Below are 17,475 nucleotides of genomic sequence, written 5' to 3' on the forward strand. Positions count from 1 at the left end.
CGAATAGGCGAATAGCATTATAAGGAATGTGATTAGCTCTAGTTCAACTCTCGTCACGTCATAAAATACAGTAGAACCCCTCCCTATTCAGGGGAAACGCGAAACGAGAGGGAATGTTTTAACACCACAAGGGGATACCTACTATTAAGGGGTCAGGAAAACGTTTGAATGTGCCAAACGTTTGATTCAACCGCTATTAAGGGGACAATAAGGGTTCATTATATTTATTTATATCGTTATTGAATACAAAAGTGTGGGTCCCGAAGGTGTCCCTTAAAAAGGGGATCTACAGTCGTTGTTGTGTATTGTAATTGCTCTATGATTAATTTTTAAATGAAATTTTTGTTTGGTACTCATTGTATCGAGATCACGGAACAGCATAATAGTGACTAGGCACAGAGGCTCGTCACCTTGTTTCTATTTAAAACATTAACAGATACTGTGAAATGAGCCTAACAAGATCATTTTCACTATTCACAACTTATTTAAAAATCAGACAAACATGTTACTAGTACTACAATTCTTTGTAGAGCGTATTCTCAATAATAATAATAATAGTTCATTCTTATATAGCGCATATAGGCAAGCTCTCAACAAGTATATTAATTGTATGATTAGGTACATTATTAAAAAAAATGCTGCGGTAGAACATGCGAATTTCTTTAAATATAGGTAGGACCTGTAATTTCCTTAACCAATCAATCAATCAATCACTCGATCAATTAAAAAAGGAAGTGGGTAAGGTTCTCAACCGTACCTACTTCCCCCTTTCATAAAGAAAAAAGTTCTAAATAATAATAAATTATTTTCGAAAAGTTGTAAAAAAAAATCACAATTGGTTGTTTATGCAGTATGTTTACCATGTAGCCGCCATTTGCAAGTTACCAGCCGAGTTGTCAAAGTATCGAGTTCGCTTTAACATGTATGCACCGATTAGATAGAACGATTAAATGGGTTCTACAAAATGATACCATGTCCGATCATGGCCAGAAGAGCTACCAAATTACAACGAAATAGTACAGTTTAAATTTCGATTTACAATGGGTCAATAATATCTTTATTGCCTCAACTTGGTTGACATATGACGACAAATACAATTGTTGACGAAAATTGTACTGAATCATTATCAACTTATGATTTATTTTAAAATGAAATTAGCACTGTAATTCTCATCAACTTTTAATTATTATTTATCTTAACTATTTCACTTTTTATATAGGCATGTAGTTGCCTCTTCTCTTTCCTTTTTGTCCATATTTCAGTCTGTTATATTGATGTTTTTATGCTTTTTTCTATATTGTCTTATGGATGAATAAATAAAAACTTGATGAATGAGCGTAAGCTATGAGAGCATGACAAACAGCAGCATCGCAGGATATATATTTCGAAAATGTTTAAACGGGTCATAATATTTTAGTTGAGTCTGATCTCAGTTCCGCCCATGGAAATATCTATACTCTAGGACTAGGTTCATGTATTTAAAAAAAAGGATTTTATTTTTTTTTTTAATTCCAAAAAGTTAAAAATCATTATCCAATGTTTACAATAAAAAAAAACATTTATATTCAGTAAATAATTATTATTATAATTTATTTGAACATGCATATTTAAAAATCTTAGACAATGGATATTAATCAAACCATCAAACAATAATACCATCACATTATGAAGAAACCCCAAAAAACAGTAAGCTTACATTATATAATTATATCGTTTAATAATAGGCCTAATAATAATTTAAACATATATAGAACAAGTCAATCTAACAACAGGACACTGAGCTCGCCTTGCCAAGATAGGAATGTGTAACAATCTTTTGATCTTATGTCTGGCTGCGACAAAAACCAACAGTCTGTACTATGTACATATTCTACTCAGTTAAGGGGCGTGGAACCTCTCGTATCGCAGCCACTAGATAAACCATTGATCTCCAGAGCTCAGCATTCTGTGTTTTGATTGCCTTGTATAGAATTAGTTGTTCTCGCTGCAATCATCACAGCCGCAACTCCGAGCATAGACATGTTTCTCTTCTCGTTCAGTTCCGTCGTCACAAATCATCTTGACCTGAATCTCTGCTTCCTCTTTGAATTGACAACATTTGCAGTCATCCACAACCTTCTTCAGATCATTACTATACTTGGCTGATGAATCACATTGCCCTTTGCAATAGCTTTGGTCGATGGTAGAAGATTCACTTTTACAGTTTCCAATTCGCAGGAAATCAATATTTGTGATGTGTTTACAGTTTCCTTGTGTTTCATTACGAACTGTAATATATTGATAACAATTATAACAATTACGCACATGCATAACATGCGCATATGTATCGTGTTTACGTGCTCGTAGGGCCTAACATCCACAGAGAGTAATCGTGACAAGATTGCAACGATCACTCTGTTTGGACGTGTTTCAAGTCCAATTTGTAAAAATAAGATACATGCCACCAGCAGCTGAAAATATCTCATCCTAATATGAGAGGCAATAAGACTAAAGCATCTATTTCACAAATGAACACAGACAGATTTCAATTAGATCTTGGGTAGTATTAAGTTAAATTTTTATAAATGAGGCGCCAAGACCTAACATTGGTAAAATGCTGAACTTAAACTAATGTTCTGTCTTTTTGTATCTCTTATCTCCCCTTTACAGTGTGTATATGTAGGTAAAACATCAAAGGTTGCTGGTATAATAGCGTCGTACAGTTTAAAGTTAACAGTGCATAGTTTTAAAGTGCGTAGTGACATTGCTAGACAAAATAAATAAATATGATGAACCTACCACAAGTCCTACAACAACCAGACTCGTCATATTCAATGATAGACTAAAGAAAAAATGTTAATTTCATAAAATAAAATGTTATTATAAAATATAACAATATAAAAATGATAACAATGTAAAATTTTAATAAAATGTTACCAATTTAAAAAAAAAATATTAGTATCGTTGTGTAACCGTAAAGAGATAATTTAATAAGACCTTAGAGGGAAAGTATGTTCTCAGCACAGGATCCTGCCCAATCAACCTGACCATGATGGCGCTTATTATTTACCTCCGCCAAGGAGGTATATTTAGTCGATTGCGTTTGTTTGTCTGTTTGTTTGTTAGCAGGATTACATTACAGTAATTACAAGATCTTTACCAAAATAGAGATAGATATGTGGTCAAGGACCACTCGACCCCATTCAAATTTTGGAGGCAATCCGGACCACGGTCCCAATTCTGGACCACTTTTTAGTATAATTTTCAGACCTGCTAGTGTTAAAAGATAGGACAGAATTTTCAAAAGCCGGCGAGCAGTCTTAATGTAAGAAGTAAACTGAAATTGCATTACACCAAATTCGCATAGACATGCTTGTAGTGAAATTAGCCTAAATCACACACAGCACAGCACAAATATTATATATATTTTCCCAGAGAAATCGTATGTAGGAGAATTTTACAGTAGACGGAGGTATGCATTCTCGGAGTGGCTTTCTAGTTATATATGCATACCTTATGATATATACCATTCTTCAACTGAAGTCACAGATGCCCCTGGTTTTGCACTCCTAAAGGCTCTTCCAATGCTGGGTAGCTGCATTTGAGATGCTCGTACTCTGGGCATTAAGCTATGTGGTTAGTCAGTAAGCGCTCATAGCCATTACGCCACTTTACTAATGAAGGGATCGATGCCACTAGACCAAGTTTTAAGTTTACTTACGTCTTCAGCAAGGCATGCAGTTTCATTAAATGGTGGGCAGATTTTAGTTGTACATCTTTCCATCACCTCGTCACCATTTGGAGTACATTTACATGTTTCACAATTTGTCGGAGACCACTCACTACCACCCTATTAAACAGAAAACAATTTAAACATTTTGTTACAATTTCATAAACACCCAACAGCGACAGAAACTAGCTAATTAGAGGATATATAAACTAAACTTTGTAGTGCTTATTAACTACATTTGTTTTGGTTGGTCAGTACTGGACCAACAAGCTACGTCTACTAGAAACTCCCTCGGATTGGTCTACGCTGCTGACTTTTCGAAAGGTTTAGCTTTGGCCTCGCCTCTCGTTAAAAGTAGGTGCGTTATAAACATAATGAATATTTTATATTCGTGCAAAATGAAACAAATCATTACATTCGGTGAAAGATGAAGTGTTATATTTTCACTCGAAATCTGAAAAAAAGCCTTTCATCTTTATCCTTATAAAAGTGTTTGTACCATTGCACTGAAAACATTCTAAATATTACTTACCAAGCTATAGTGCCAGTAAACATAGAAATGATACCCACCTCTTTTAAATGACCTTTATGATCGACGCAAAATTCTTTTCTGCATTCGCCGCAACAACTCCCGTTAATTGGTATACTCAAATAGCCCTACATTAAAATAAGATCGTAAGAAAAATTCTTTTGTTTAATTCAGTACATAAACTAAACAGAATAATTGATCTATACTACATGTTTGAATGATCTTTTCATAAATTCAATGAATACTGCTTTATAAAAAGACAGAGTGATGAATAACAGTTTACACATTTACAACTGCCTATTTAAATAATTATGAGGTAAATAGAGGAATACATGAGGATATTATAGTGTTGGTCTGCCTTTAGTGTAAGTTATTGACTAGACAGAAATGCTTACAGAGCCAACATTACATTGGCGATGAGTATGGTGTAAACAAAACTATCTTGAATATAAATATAAAAGTTTCACCTTTCCACACTCAGAACATTGCTCGGTATAACATGTGTATTGATAAAAGTTACCATCAAGGGGTTCGTCAGTCAAACAATTACAGACAGTGCATTCATCAATTTTTTCTCTCTCACCAGGCTGTAAATAAAGAAATACTTGAAAATACAAAGCATATTAAAAGGTAATATCAACACATTAACACCCTCTTCACACTATATACAAATTAGTTAACAATTTCAATCTCTTCGACGAGATATTTTGTTTTTGTTTTCACACACAGGTTTACAAACCCTGTGAAATATCGGAAATATCCATCTTTTCAATACAATGCAATACAATAACACTTTATTATCCTAAAACTCCGAAATTGTAGTACAATTTCATAAAAATGTTAAAATACACACAAGGTAAACACAATCACAACTATCATAACAAATCCAAAATATATTAAAAGCAAGTAAAATTAGGTTCATATTGCACAGCATTTCCATTATCTTTTTAGAGTACTATTGTAGGATCTAACTGCAGAGGGAATGAATGATTTATTATAGCCCTCAGTATTTATTTTTCTCATGATCACTAATCTGCAGCTTCGAGGACTAACTAAGAAAGATATTGAGTTTTATCACTCATGATATTTCTAATCTTTTTAAAAATAAAGTCATTTTTAAAATATCCAGTGGTGTGACTTGATTGCCTATAATCCTACTGGCTTGGTTAATGAATCTATATAACAGCTTCTTATCACTTTCTATGAAAGAATTGTAAAAACAAATCGTACAGGAAGTCATAATACTTTGTACAATAGATTTATAAAAAGGATAACTTATTTTTAAGTTTACTATAAGTGTATTCAGATTATTTCTCAAATTTCAACTGATTATCTAGAACTACACCCAGATATTTATGATGATATCAACTCTTTCTATTTGTGTATTTGTTTATTTGATTTTTTTTTAACTTCAGTCTTATATTTAACATTGAAATCAATTAACATCTCTTTAGATTTACTAAAATTTAAATCTAAATAATTGTTTAAGCGTCAGGTGTTAAAAAGGTCAATATCTCAATATTTCACACTGTCATGCGCTAAATCCAAGCAAAGCAATCTAACAACAGGATGATGAAGTTTCCTTGCTAAGATAGGAACTCGTAACAGTCCTTTGATCTTATTTCTGGCGACAAATGCCTATAATCGTGTCGCAGCCACAGATAAACACTTTCACACGCTCCTGATCTTGTTGTTAGATTTCTTTGATTTAAGCAGGTGTGTGGCAGGGTTCTACTGGTTGTCTAAAACCTGTACCTGTAGCAATAGGAGTTCATCAGTTGTGTTTAACAGACATACGTCTTGAGGAACTGTTAAAAAAACAAAAAAACATTGAACATCCATGGGAGTTTGTGTAATTATAATGGTGTTAGTGATTTATATGTGTGTATCTTTTTTTACAAGCTTATTCTGAGCAATGTTTGAGTAAAGTAATTATTCCATAATGTCTGCTGATATTCTATTCATAACCTAATCTTTTAATTATTAGTAGTAATTTCCATAGAAAGATCAATTTATAATATTGTCTATCTTTTTCACACCATACATTTATATATTTGTTTTGTTTCACATTCCTATGAAATCTGTGACAAGAAACAACAACTTTAAAGTGCAATTAGCTAAATTTCAAGATCAGGGTCTATTATTGGTCTTTTGAAATGCAGCCAAAACATCTGGAAAAGCCCTATTATGCCTACTACTCAAAACTTGTTACCATATTTAGTCAATGTGGGATCCAGAGGCCAGGTAGATTTCCCCCTTCCTCATTTGACAGTCACAATGAAGTGGGGAAATTGATGAAGACTAAAACATGCATCTATCGCGATACAAATGTCAGAAAAGTTTAAGACATTTTTGCAATAATTTATACTGTGTGCAAGGTTTGAATGCCAATAGTAAACTGTACGTCAATACTTACCACATTTTGGTATAGGACAACTACAGTTAGTTTGTGTGTATGTCATTTTTACCTCATAACCAAATGAACATGGTGGCGCAGTAACGTTTACACAATTGCATACTATAAATGATAAATAGGTACTATAGTAACATTGGCATGGTAGCGCATTAGTGCACAGACAATTTTATACTATACTGCATGCAATAGCATGTGGACAATTGCATACTTTATATGTTGGTTGCTATATAATAGTAAACATGGGCATGGAGGCACAGAAGCAGGTGAACAATTGCATCTAAACTTGACATAGTAGGGCAGTAACACGTTGTTAAGTGCATACTGTATATGTTGGGGCTATATAATAGTAAAAATGGGCATGGAGGCGCAGATACAGACGAACAATTGCATCTATACTGGACATAGTAGGGCAGTAGCACGTTGATAATTAAAATGAGAAACAGGTACTATAAAACAATCATAAAATAGCACCATACTGATGAACCATATAATGGAAAGACATTAATCTTAAATTTAATTAAAATTGATGACTTACAACATTCATACTGGGGGCAGCAAACTCCGTCGACATTACGTGTGTTTAATGTTTTATCTGGTCCACATGTGGGAGGTAGTGCACACTGTATTTCACTAATAACAACCGTTTTGTTAATACATCTTCCCATTAAACATGCACTAATCATCCACGCGTCATCAGTTTCATACCTTACACCTTGGTATTCACAATATACTGTAAAAAATCAGACTTAAGTAAATTGTTTGTAATTACTGTTTCTGCTGAGTAACCAAATCTGTTTTTTAATACAGTTTTAAAAAAACCCGGTATTTTCTTGCCGTTAGAAACGGATCCACATAAAATGAAATGCTATAAAAAAATCTTTTAAAAATGTATACTGGTCTAGATCAAATACTGTTTTTTTGGAAACGGTTTCGTAAAGCAATTAAGCGGCACCGCAATCTATTTGTTTAAAAAAATAGTTTCAGAAAACCGTTCTTTTAGAATCTTTTCAGCAGAAACATTTGAAGTGACATATCAAGCGTAAATACCAATGCTTAGAACGGAAGGTTGTTGGGACACATTCTATTGCTGTAGGTTGAAAGTTACAGTGCTTTTCATCCAGGTTTTATGCTTTGAAGGGTCTCCTTAAGCTGCGAAAACCAAGAAGTTGGTAATAGCTGGTAAATTACTCCCAATAGCCGACGATTGCATTAAACAGCATCTACTCTAAAGCTTGTTCCAACTAGCAACGCAATGTAAGAAAATGCGATGTTTGCAGCACTGTTGCGCCATCAGTTTCCATTTGTGATTACGCAATACAGCATTTTGTGTTTAATATGTCGTTGCGTTGAGTTACGTGTTGCGTCGCTAGTGGGAGCAACGCTGAAAGAGTAATTACTTACTGCAGACCTCAGGATTGACACACTGCCCAGTACTGTTCATAATGAATCCATCAGGACAGTAACATCCTTCAAGATCTGTCTGTTGGCAGACTTCTTGCTTACGGTCTTCCCACTCATCACATCCTTGTATAAGACAACCACCATGACATGCCTTGTACTCCATTGGCGCTTCACATTCAGGGTAGCCTACAAAATAATGAAATATCGTACGTTACTGTTGGTGTTCATTATCATTTATATATTTTCATATAATTACCTTTGCAGAAAAATAAATTAAGGTTCTTAAAAAAACATGCAAGAACATTATGCCGATTTGGGAATTTGTTTTCTCTTTCTAGGTATTGATTTTAAGTTAAGCATAACTGCAAACATCGTGGACCTCTCAGTGTTTAAAATTGCTGTTGAATCATTTTTATGGTGTTGATATAAAAATTATCCTATTACAATAAAGTAACAAATAAACGTACTACAAATACCAACTGCTTGTCTCCATTCAATACACATCCCTCCTTTTTCATTACACATCCTAGCATACGTTGCCAGTGTGTCACATGGACCCTGTCCACATGAGGTATCATACAGACATGCTTTATAATATGGCGTAGGATCTATCAGCATTTTACAGTTTGATAACGGTGATTGATAAAATGGGGCACATAGTTCTTCAGCTTCTTTGATATTATCGCTGCAAGTAGGTTTGGGAGGCTTGGTGCAATTTGAGCCCTCCACAAGCCAACTAAATCCAAATTCGTCTGTGTTTTCCGTGATCGTGCCATTCGGCATTGTCAAGTCATCAGAGGGGTCATGGTTACAGATTCCTAATTTAAAAAAAAACACCTTTGATTCATTTTATTGCACTAAAATAGATGAGAATAAGATACAACATAATAGATACAACATAAGTATATTAGTAAATATAAGTATATTAATATATACAACAAATGTAGCACATACCACAAAGTCCTTCTGTTTGGTTAAAGTATCGACTGGAAGGTATCATTACAATGAAGGCATCACTGATATAGTCATACGTTACTTCCAAGTGTATGGCCTCAATGATTAATTGAACTTGGAAGAAGCCTTTTGGTTGGATTATGAATCCATGACCTTGGTACTTTGGAGGTACTGTTATCCAATCACCACCATCTATTGAGACCTAGTGCAAAAAAAAAAAATAATCCAAAAAAATATGAAATTCCTCTGAGTCTGCCTATGTTTAATCTCGGAGAGAGCCTGCCATATCTCAACCGTGGTTGAATACTAACTCATTTACTCAGTACTACCAAAAAAGGTCCATTGACGAATATTAAGAGTTGACCCTACTGAGGTACCTATTTTGCACCTAGGCAGACACAATCCGACAAGTTTTGCTTTCAAACTCATGATCCCTGAATCAGATGTCTAAGGCCTATAATACACTGCACCATATGCCTTCACTAGAAGAACATTTTAATTTCGTTTACATTCAGTAACATTAAAAAATAATAATTTCAGACTTACTCGTCTTTCACGGGCAATTGTAGCATTGTGATTGTTATAGAACACAATAATCTCGTACACGCAAGAAGTCGTTGGTGCATTTACACATTTCTCATTCGATGCATATATTTCAAAGTCATAGTTTGGTGAAGAGTGACGTGACAATACGTATGTACATTCTCCTTGGAAAGCAAAGTATTTCTTGTCGTATGTAAAATAATGTGGATCACCATATCCCACACAAACACCTTGGCAAAAAAGGCATTTCAAAAATATGAAAAATGGCGAAAATACATTTCTTACTCTATTCTTCTCTTCTCTCATGGTACTTTTATACTATATTTCATGTGTAAAAATAAGACTTACAATCTTTGCATTGATCCCTATCAACACATTTTTCTCCATCCCTGACCTTGTCGGATGGACAGTAGCAACCTGGTGAAATTCCAGTCTTACAGTCCTCTACCAGTTGCCCTTTCAGATCACAAGTCCACTCGCATGTACTACCACACTCTTTCCATATTTGATTTCCAGGGCATTTGGTGCTAGAAAGAGCTTTTTTAAGATTAAAAAAGAAGGGAATGGTGTAAATATATACTTTCTCAAGTCAACAAAATCTGTACAAGGCTTTAATAACCAGTATAATAAAAGTGGGATAGATCCTACCGTCTTTGATTATTTTCGGTCGCTAGTCATTTCGGCCCCTGGTTATGGAATGTTTAAATGCATTGTACGACAACTAGCAAGGTACCATTTAAAACATCCAAGCACAATTTCATCATCATCAGACCTTCACTTACATTAAGTGAGAGGTGCATTCAACGTGATCAGTACTGTGTACTGCTGGTAATGTACTTACGACATATTTCTACCGTCCGCCAATCATAGCAACCAGTGTTTTCCGCATGGTTGTGGCATTCATACATAAACTGTTCAAATATTTCACATGCACAGGCATCTGCAACATCATCAAATTTAGGATCTGTTTTTGTAACTTTAGACTTTTCAACACAATCGCAAATATGCTGTTTACACATTCCTACATACTTGCTGATATCGACATACGGTTCACAGCGAGAAAAACCAGGTTCCCTAGAAAGTACAATTTATGATAAACATACATTAATTACATACTATTGATTATTTCTTTCCATGACAAATCAATTCAACCAGGGAAGAGTGAACTTCCCTTATTCAACACACTCAAAAACATTGTATGAAATTGTCATTTCGTTTGTTTGAATACTAGACACAATAATAATTTTACCATAGCAATGCAATTATGAAATAATTTGGCCAAAGAAAGTTGATTGTACATAAACAAAAAGTATATTAAAAACTGAAAAGGTCCGCCAGATAAAAAAAAATGAAAAAATAAATAAATACCATAGACGGTCACAAATATTTGGAAGGTCTGGATAAACAGTTGAACAATTGTTACACTCATAGTCGTTGCAAACACACGTATCTCCTTCTGATGAAATTGAAACGACATCATCAGTTAAATCTCCATTAATTTTTCCACATAGACCCTCCAGTTTTCCTTTATATTTATTGGACACATCAATATTTAGTAGTGTGTTATCTTTCCATTTTATTGTTATGCCATTATTGGAGTCAATGATAATGGTATGTCCAATCTGCAAATAAAAACAATACTATCATGTGTATCTGCGAAATAAGGTGGATATACCGTATTATATCTAGGCGTGGTGGTTCATGTCACATGATCGATTCTGCTAGCTACATGATGATTTATTAAGCAGTTTTATAAGGAAATTTATAATTGATTATTACATCACATTCACCTATCTTGTTAACCTCATTACTGATACATCATTGTCATTGTCTTTGTGTGAGAGAGACCAGCAACTCATTTTTCTTATTCAATTCTTAATAACATTTAAATATATAGATTAGTATGAAGGTCAACATTGGACTGTAAAATAGCATTTAATAATGGAAATAGATTCATTCATAGAGGAGAAAGATCTAAGGATCTCTAACATTATACAATTAAAAGTAATTTAATTTTAGTTGTGAAAAGGCTGGAGTGGAGGGGCTCCATAACATTACCTGGATATGTTCTTGCCCTCCTTAGAAGATAAAAAAAGGACTTCTTAAGAGAACACCATAATCTCTGTTCCTGAATACATTATATGTTCAAAATTTAAATTATTATCTATTCTTATAAGGCAACATTAAAACCATTGAAAATCATATATTTCTAGTGAAATAATAATTTCTGAAAAATATCTAAACGAACCAGTTTTACAGTGGCACCGGTATCTTCTTTTAATTTCTGACTGAATGCTGAAATGGAGGCTCTATTGATGGGTACTGAGTTTATTCTGAACATGTCATCCAGTACAACAATGGAATATGTGCCAATAATCACTTCCAACTCAAAATCACAATGGCAACAGGAATTATTGTTTGTTGTTGGTCTACGAACTAAAAATTTAAATATAAAAAAGGTTTTTTTATACATTCTCTCTTGCCATTAGAAAAATGTTGACAATCTTGTAAGTATTGGAAATCTCCTTGAGAAAATTTCAAATCCATTAAATAAGCAGAAATTAAATTAAACAATACACTACCTTTAACTTCAAGTACTGTATCTTGATCAACTGTTTGTGCAACAATGCTATCACAAACTTTAAAGTCAAATTTTGTTTCATCAAACAGAGTAAATGAGTCACAATAGAATTCACACGAATACTCAGGCGGTGGAGTAGATGTTGTAGTTCTTAATGTAGTTGATGTAGTTGTTGGTGATGTGGTGATTAATGTAGTTGTTGGTGATATAGTTGTTGATGTAGTTGTTGGTGATATAGTTGTTGGTGATATAGTTGTTGATGTAGTTGTTGGTGATGTAATGGTAGATGTAGTTGTTGGTGATGTAGTGGTTGATGTAGGTGTCGGTGATGTGGTGGTTAATGTAATTGTTGGTGATGTAGTGGTTGATGTAGTTGTTGGTGATGTGGTGGTTGATGTAGTTGTTGGTGATGTAGTGGTTGATGTCGTTGTGGGTGATGTAGTGGTTGATGTAGTTGTGGGTGATGTAGTGGTTGATGTAGTTGTGGGTGATGTAGTTGTGGGTGATGTAGTGGTTGATGTAGTGGTTGATGTAGTTGTTGGTGATGTAGTGGTTGATGTAGTTGTTGGTGATGTAGTGGTTGATGTAGTTGTGGGTGATGTAGTGGTTGATGTAGTTGTGGGTGATGTAGTGGTTGATGTAGTTGTGGGTGATGTAGTGGTTGATGTAGTTGTGGGTGATGTAGTGGTTGATGTAGTTGTTGGTGCTGTAGTGGTTGATGTAGTTGTTGGTGATGTAGTGGTTGATGTAGTTGTTGGTGATGTAGTGGTTGATGTAGTTGTCGGTGATGTAGTGGTTGATGTAATTGTGGGTGATGTAGTGGTTGATGTAGTTGTGGGTGATGTAGTGGTTGATGTAGTTGTGGGTGATGTAGTGGTTGATGTAGTTGTTGGTGATGTAGTGGTAGATGTAGTTGTTGGTGCTGTAGTGGTTGATGTAGTTGTTGGTGATGTAGTTGTTGATGTAGTTGTTGGTGATGTAGTGGTTGATGTAGTTGTGGGTGATGTAGTGGTTGATGTCGTTGTTGGTGATGTAGTGGTTGATGTAGTTGTGGGTGATGTAGTGGTTGATGTAGTTGTGGGTGATGTAGTGGTTGATGTAGTTGTGGGTGATGTAGTGGTTGATGTAGTTGTGGGTGATGTAGTGGTTGATGTAGTTGTTGGTGATGTAGTGGTTGATGTAGTTGTTGGTGATGTAGTGGTTGACGTAGTTGTGGGTGATGTAGTTGTGGGTGATGTAGTGGTTGATGTAGTTGTGGGTGATGTAGTGGTTGATGTAGTGGTTGATGTAGTTGTTGGTGCTGTAGTGGTTGATGTAGTTGTTGGTGATGTAGTGGTTGATGTAGTTGTTGGTGATGTAGTTGTTGGTGATGTAGTGGTTGATGTAGTTGTGGGTGATGTAGTGGTAGATGTAGTTGTTGGTGCTGTAGTGGTTGATGTAGTTGTTGGTGATGTAGTGGTTGATGTAGTTGTGGGTGATGTAGTGGTAGATGTAGTTGTTGGTGCTGTAGTGGTTGATGTAGTTGTTGGTGATGTAGTTGTTGATGTAGTTGTTGGTGATGTAGTGGTTGATGTAGTTGTGGGTGCTGTAGTGGTTGATGTAGTTGTGGGTGATGTAGTGGTTGATGTAGTTGTTGGTGATGTAGTGGTTGATGTAGTTGTGGTTGTTGTAGTTGTGGGTGCTGTAGTGGTTGATGTAGTTGTGGGTGATGTATTGGTTGATGTAGTTGTTGGTGATGTAGTGGTTGATGTAGTTGTGGGTGCTGTAGTGGTTGATGTAGTTGTTGGTGCTGTAGTGGTTGATGTAGTTGTTGGTGATGTAGTGGTTGATGTAGTTGTGGGTGATGTAGTGGTTGATGTAGTTGTGGGTGATGTAGTGGTTGATGTAGTTGTTGGTGATGTAGTGGTTGATGTAGTTGTTGGTGATGTAGTGGTTGATGTAGTTGTGGGTGATGTAGTGGTTGATGTAGTTGTGGGTGATGTAGTGGTTGATGTAGTTGTGGGTGATGTAGTGGTTGATGTAGTTGTTGGTGATGTAGTGGTTGATGTAGTTGTTGGTGACGTGGTGGTAAATGTAGTTGTCGGTGATATGGTGGTTGATGTAGTTGTTGGTGCTGTAGTGGTTGATGTAGTTGTGGGTGCTGTAGTGGTTGATGTAGTTGTGGGTGATGTAGTGGTTGATGTAGTTGTTGGTGATGTAGTGGTTGATGTAGTTGTGGTTGATGTAGTTGTGGTTGATGTAGTTGTGGGTGCTGTAGTGGTTGATGTAGTTGTGGGTGATGTATTGGTTGATGTAGTTGTTGGTGATGTAGTGGTTGATGTAGTTGTGGGTGCTGTAGTGGTTGATGTAGTTGTTGGTGCTGTAGTGGTTGATGTAGTTGTTGGTGATGTAGTGGTTGATGTAGTTGTGGGTGATGTAGTGGTTGATGTAGTTGTGGGTGATAGGGTGGTTGATGTAGTTGTTGGTGATGTAGTGGTTGATGTAGTTGTTGGTGATATAGTGGTTGATGTAGTTGTGGGTGATGTAGTGGTTGATGTAGTTGTGGGTGATGTAGTGGCTGATGTAGTTGTGGGTGATGTAGTGGTTGATGTAGTTGTGGGTGATGTAGTGGTTGATGTAGTTGTGGGTGATGTGGTGGTTGATGTAGTTGTTGGTGATGTAGTGGTTGATGGATTTGTTGGTGCTGTAGTGGTTGATGTAGTTGTAGTTGATGTAATGGTAGATGTAGTTGTTGGTGATGTAGTGGTAGATGTAGTTGTTGGTGCTGTAGTGGTTGATGTAGTTGTTGGTGATATAGTGGTAGACGTAATTGTTGGTGATGTAGTGGTTGATGTAGTTGTTGGTGATGTAGTGGTTGATGTAGTTATTGGTGACGTAGTGGTTGATGTAGTTGTTGATGTAGTTGTTGGTGATGTAGTGGTTGATGTAGTTGTTGGTGATGTAGTGGTTGATGTAGTTGTTTGTGTTGTTGGCATTTCAGTTGTCGATCTAGTTGTTGGTGCTGTAGTGGTATATGTAGTTGTGGGTGATGTAATTGTTGATGATGTAGTTGTCGGTGATTTAGTTGTTGATGTAGTCGTTAGTGTAGTCGTTGGTGATGTAGATGTTGGTGATGTAGTTGTTGGTGATGTAGTGGTTGATGTAGTTTTTGGTGATGTAGTGGTTGATGTAGTTGTTGGTGATGTAGTGGTTGATGTAGTTGTTGGTGACGTGGTGGTAAATGTAGTTGTCGGTGATAAGGTGGTTGATGTAGTTGTTGGTGATGTAGTGGTTGATGTAGGTGTTGGTGATGTAGTGGTTGATGTAGTTGTTGGTGATGTAGTGGTTGATGTAGTTGTTGGTGACGTGGTGGTAAATGTAGTTGTCGGTGATATGGTGGTTGATGTAGTTGTTGGTGATGTAGTGGTTAATTTAATTTGTTTTGGTGTTGGAATTCCAGTTGTCGATCCAGTTGTTGGTGCTGTAGTGGTATATGTAGTTGTTGGTGATGTAGTGGTTGATGTAGTTGTTGCTGATGTAGTGGTTGATGTAGTCGTCGGTGATGTAGTGGTTGATGTAGTCGTTGGTGATGTAGTGGTTAATGTAGTTGTTGGTGATGTAGTTGTTGGTGATGAAGTTGTTGGTGATGTAGTGATTGATGTAGTCGTCGGTGATGTAGTGGTTGATGTAGTGGTTGGTAATGTAGTGGTTGATGTACTTGTGGGTGATGTAGTGGTTGATGTAGTTGTTGGTGATGTAGTGGTTGATGTAGTTGTGGGTGATGTAGTGGTTGATGTAGTTGTGGGTGATGTAGTGGTTGATGTAGTTGTGGGTGATGTAGTGGTTGATGTAATTATTGTTGATGTAGTTGTTGGTGATGTAGTGGTTGATGTAGTTGTTGGTGATATAGTGGTTGATGTAGTTGTTGGTGATGTAGTGGTTGATGTAGTTGTGGGTGATGTAGTAGTTGATGTAATTGTTGATGATGTAGTTGTTGGTGATGTAGTGGTTGATGTAGTTGTTGGTGATGTACTGGTTGATGTAGTTGTTGGTGATGTAGTGGTTGATGTAGTTGTGGGTGATGTAGTGGTTGATGTAATTGTTGATGATGTAGTGGTTGATGTAGTTGTTGGCGACGTGGTGGTAAATGTAGTTGTCGGTGATATGGTGGTTGATGTAGTTGTTGGTGATGTAGTGGGTGATGTAGTTGTTTGTGTTGTTGGCATTTCAGTTGTAGTTGTCGATCCAGTTGTTGGTGCTGTAGTGGTATATGTAGTGGTTGATGTAGTTGTTGGTGATGTAGTAGTTGGTGATGTAGTGGTTGAAAAAGTTGTGGGTGATGTAGTGGTTGATGTAGTTGTTGATGATGCAGTTGCCTCTGTCGTTGTTTTATTACATGGACAACACACTTTCACCTCATAGTTATAACAAATGTCAGATGGAGGGTTTCTGTTTATACATTCCAATCCATTATAAATATCACAAGTTACTTGTTGGCCAGTAAGATTGTACATGATACCACTGCCTCTTAATCTGCATTCAATTTTTAAAGGATCGGCACACACATCATACAATGTATTTAGTCGTTCCAATGTTTCGAAGTCACCTCCATTAAATGGGTCAGGTTTTGAACTATCCAGCCAATCGGTCCAGCAACATCTTTCTGAAGAATCAAAGGCAGGTAATTTTGTTATGCGCTATTGTAATATGTGGATTCTAAAATGTGTTTACATAACGGGTTAATAAAATTAGCATACTTACCTGGAGGTGTTAACTCTTCAGTTGTTAATGTAGTGGTTGGTGCTGTAGTTGTTGCTGCAGTTGTTGGTACTTCAGTTGTAACTGTAGTTGTCGAAGTTGTTGTCAACATAGTTGTTGGCATTTCAGTTGTTGTTGTCGACATAGTTGTTGGCATTTCAGTTGTTATTGTCGATCCAGTTGTTGGTTCTGTAGTGGTATATGTACTTGTTGATGATGTAGTGGTTGATGTAGTTGTGGATGGTGTAGTGGTTGATGTAGTTGTTGATGATGCAGTTGCCTCTGTCGTTGTAGTATTACATGGACAACACACTTTCACCTCATAGTTATAACAAATGTCAGATGGAGGGTTTCTGTTTATACATTCCAATCCATTATAAATATCACAAGTTACTTGTTGGCCAGTAAGATTATACATGATACCACTGCCTTTTAATCTGCATTCAATTTTTAAAGGATCGGCACACACATTATACAATGTATTTAGTCGTTCCAATGTTTCGAAGTCACCTCCATTAAATAGGTCAGGTTTTGAACTATCCAGCCAATCGGTCCAGCAACATCTTTCTGCAGAATCAAAGGGAGGTAATTGTGTTATGCGCAAT

At 36.0% G+C, this 17,475-nt stretch overlaps 1 protein-coding gene across 1 annotated transcript in view; it reads right to left on the reverse strand.

Annotated features, from left to right (window-relative positions):
* Window positions 1-584: 584 nt before the first annotated feature.
* Window positions 585-17,475, reverse strand: part of LOC144839281 (uncharacterized) — a 29,388-nt gene continuing 12,497 nt past the window's right edge. The window contains exons 24-41 of the mRNA XM_078694597.1: window positions 16,874-17,437; window positions 12,135-16,775; window positions 11,801-11,988; window positions 10,921-11,174; window positions 10,394-10,626; window positions 9,901-10,089; window positions 9,556-9,782; window positions 9,010-9,211; window positions 8,523-8,873; window positions 8,056-8,241; window positions 7,190-7,384; window positions 6,655-6,756; window positions 5,994-6,046; window positions 4,706-4,825; window positions 4,280-4,366; window positions 3,701-3,829; window positions 2,779-2,821; window positions 585-2,267 (exon numbers count right to left, since the gene is read on the reverse strand). Coding sequence (XP_078550723.1) covers window positions 1,972-2,267; window positions 2,779-2,821; window positions 3,701-3,829; window positions 4,280-4,366; window positions 4,706-4,825; window positions 5,994-6,046; window positions 6,655-6,756; window positions 7,190-7,384; window positions 8,056-8,241; window positions 8,523-8,873; window positions 9,010-9,211; window positions 9,556-9,782; window positions 9,901-10,089; window positions 10,394-10,626; window positions 10,921-11,174; window positions 11,801-11,988; window positions 12,135-16,775; window positions 16,874-17,437 — 8,060 coding nt within the window. The 3' untranslated portion in view covers window positions 585-1,971. The remainder of the gene's footprint in view (window positions 2,268-2,778; window positions 2,822-3,700; window positions 3,830-4,279; window positions 4,367-4,705; window positions 4,826-5,993; window positions 6,047-6,654; window positions 6,757-7,189; window positions 7,385-8,055; window positions 8,242-8,522; window positions 8,874-9,009; window positions 9,212-9,555; window positions 9,783-9,900; window positions 10,090-10,393; window positions 10,627-10,920; window positions 11,175-11,800; window positions 11,989-12,134; window positions 16,776-16,873; window positions 17,438-17,475) is intronic.

The sequence above is a fragment of the Antedon bifida genome, chromosome 4 (genome assembly GCF_963402885.1).
Source record: "Antedon bifida chromosome 4, ecAntBifi1.1, whole genome shotgun sequence".
Lineage (NCBI taxonomy): Eukaryota > Metazoa > Echinodermata > Crinoidea > Comatulida > Antedonidae > Antedon > Antedon bifida.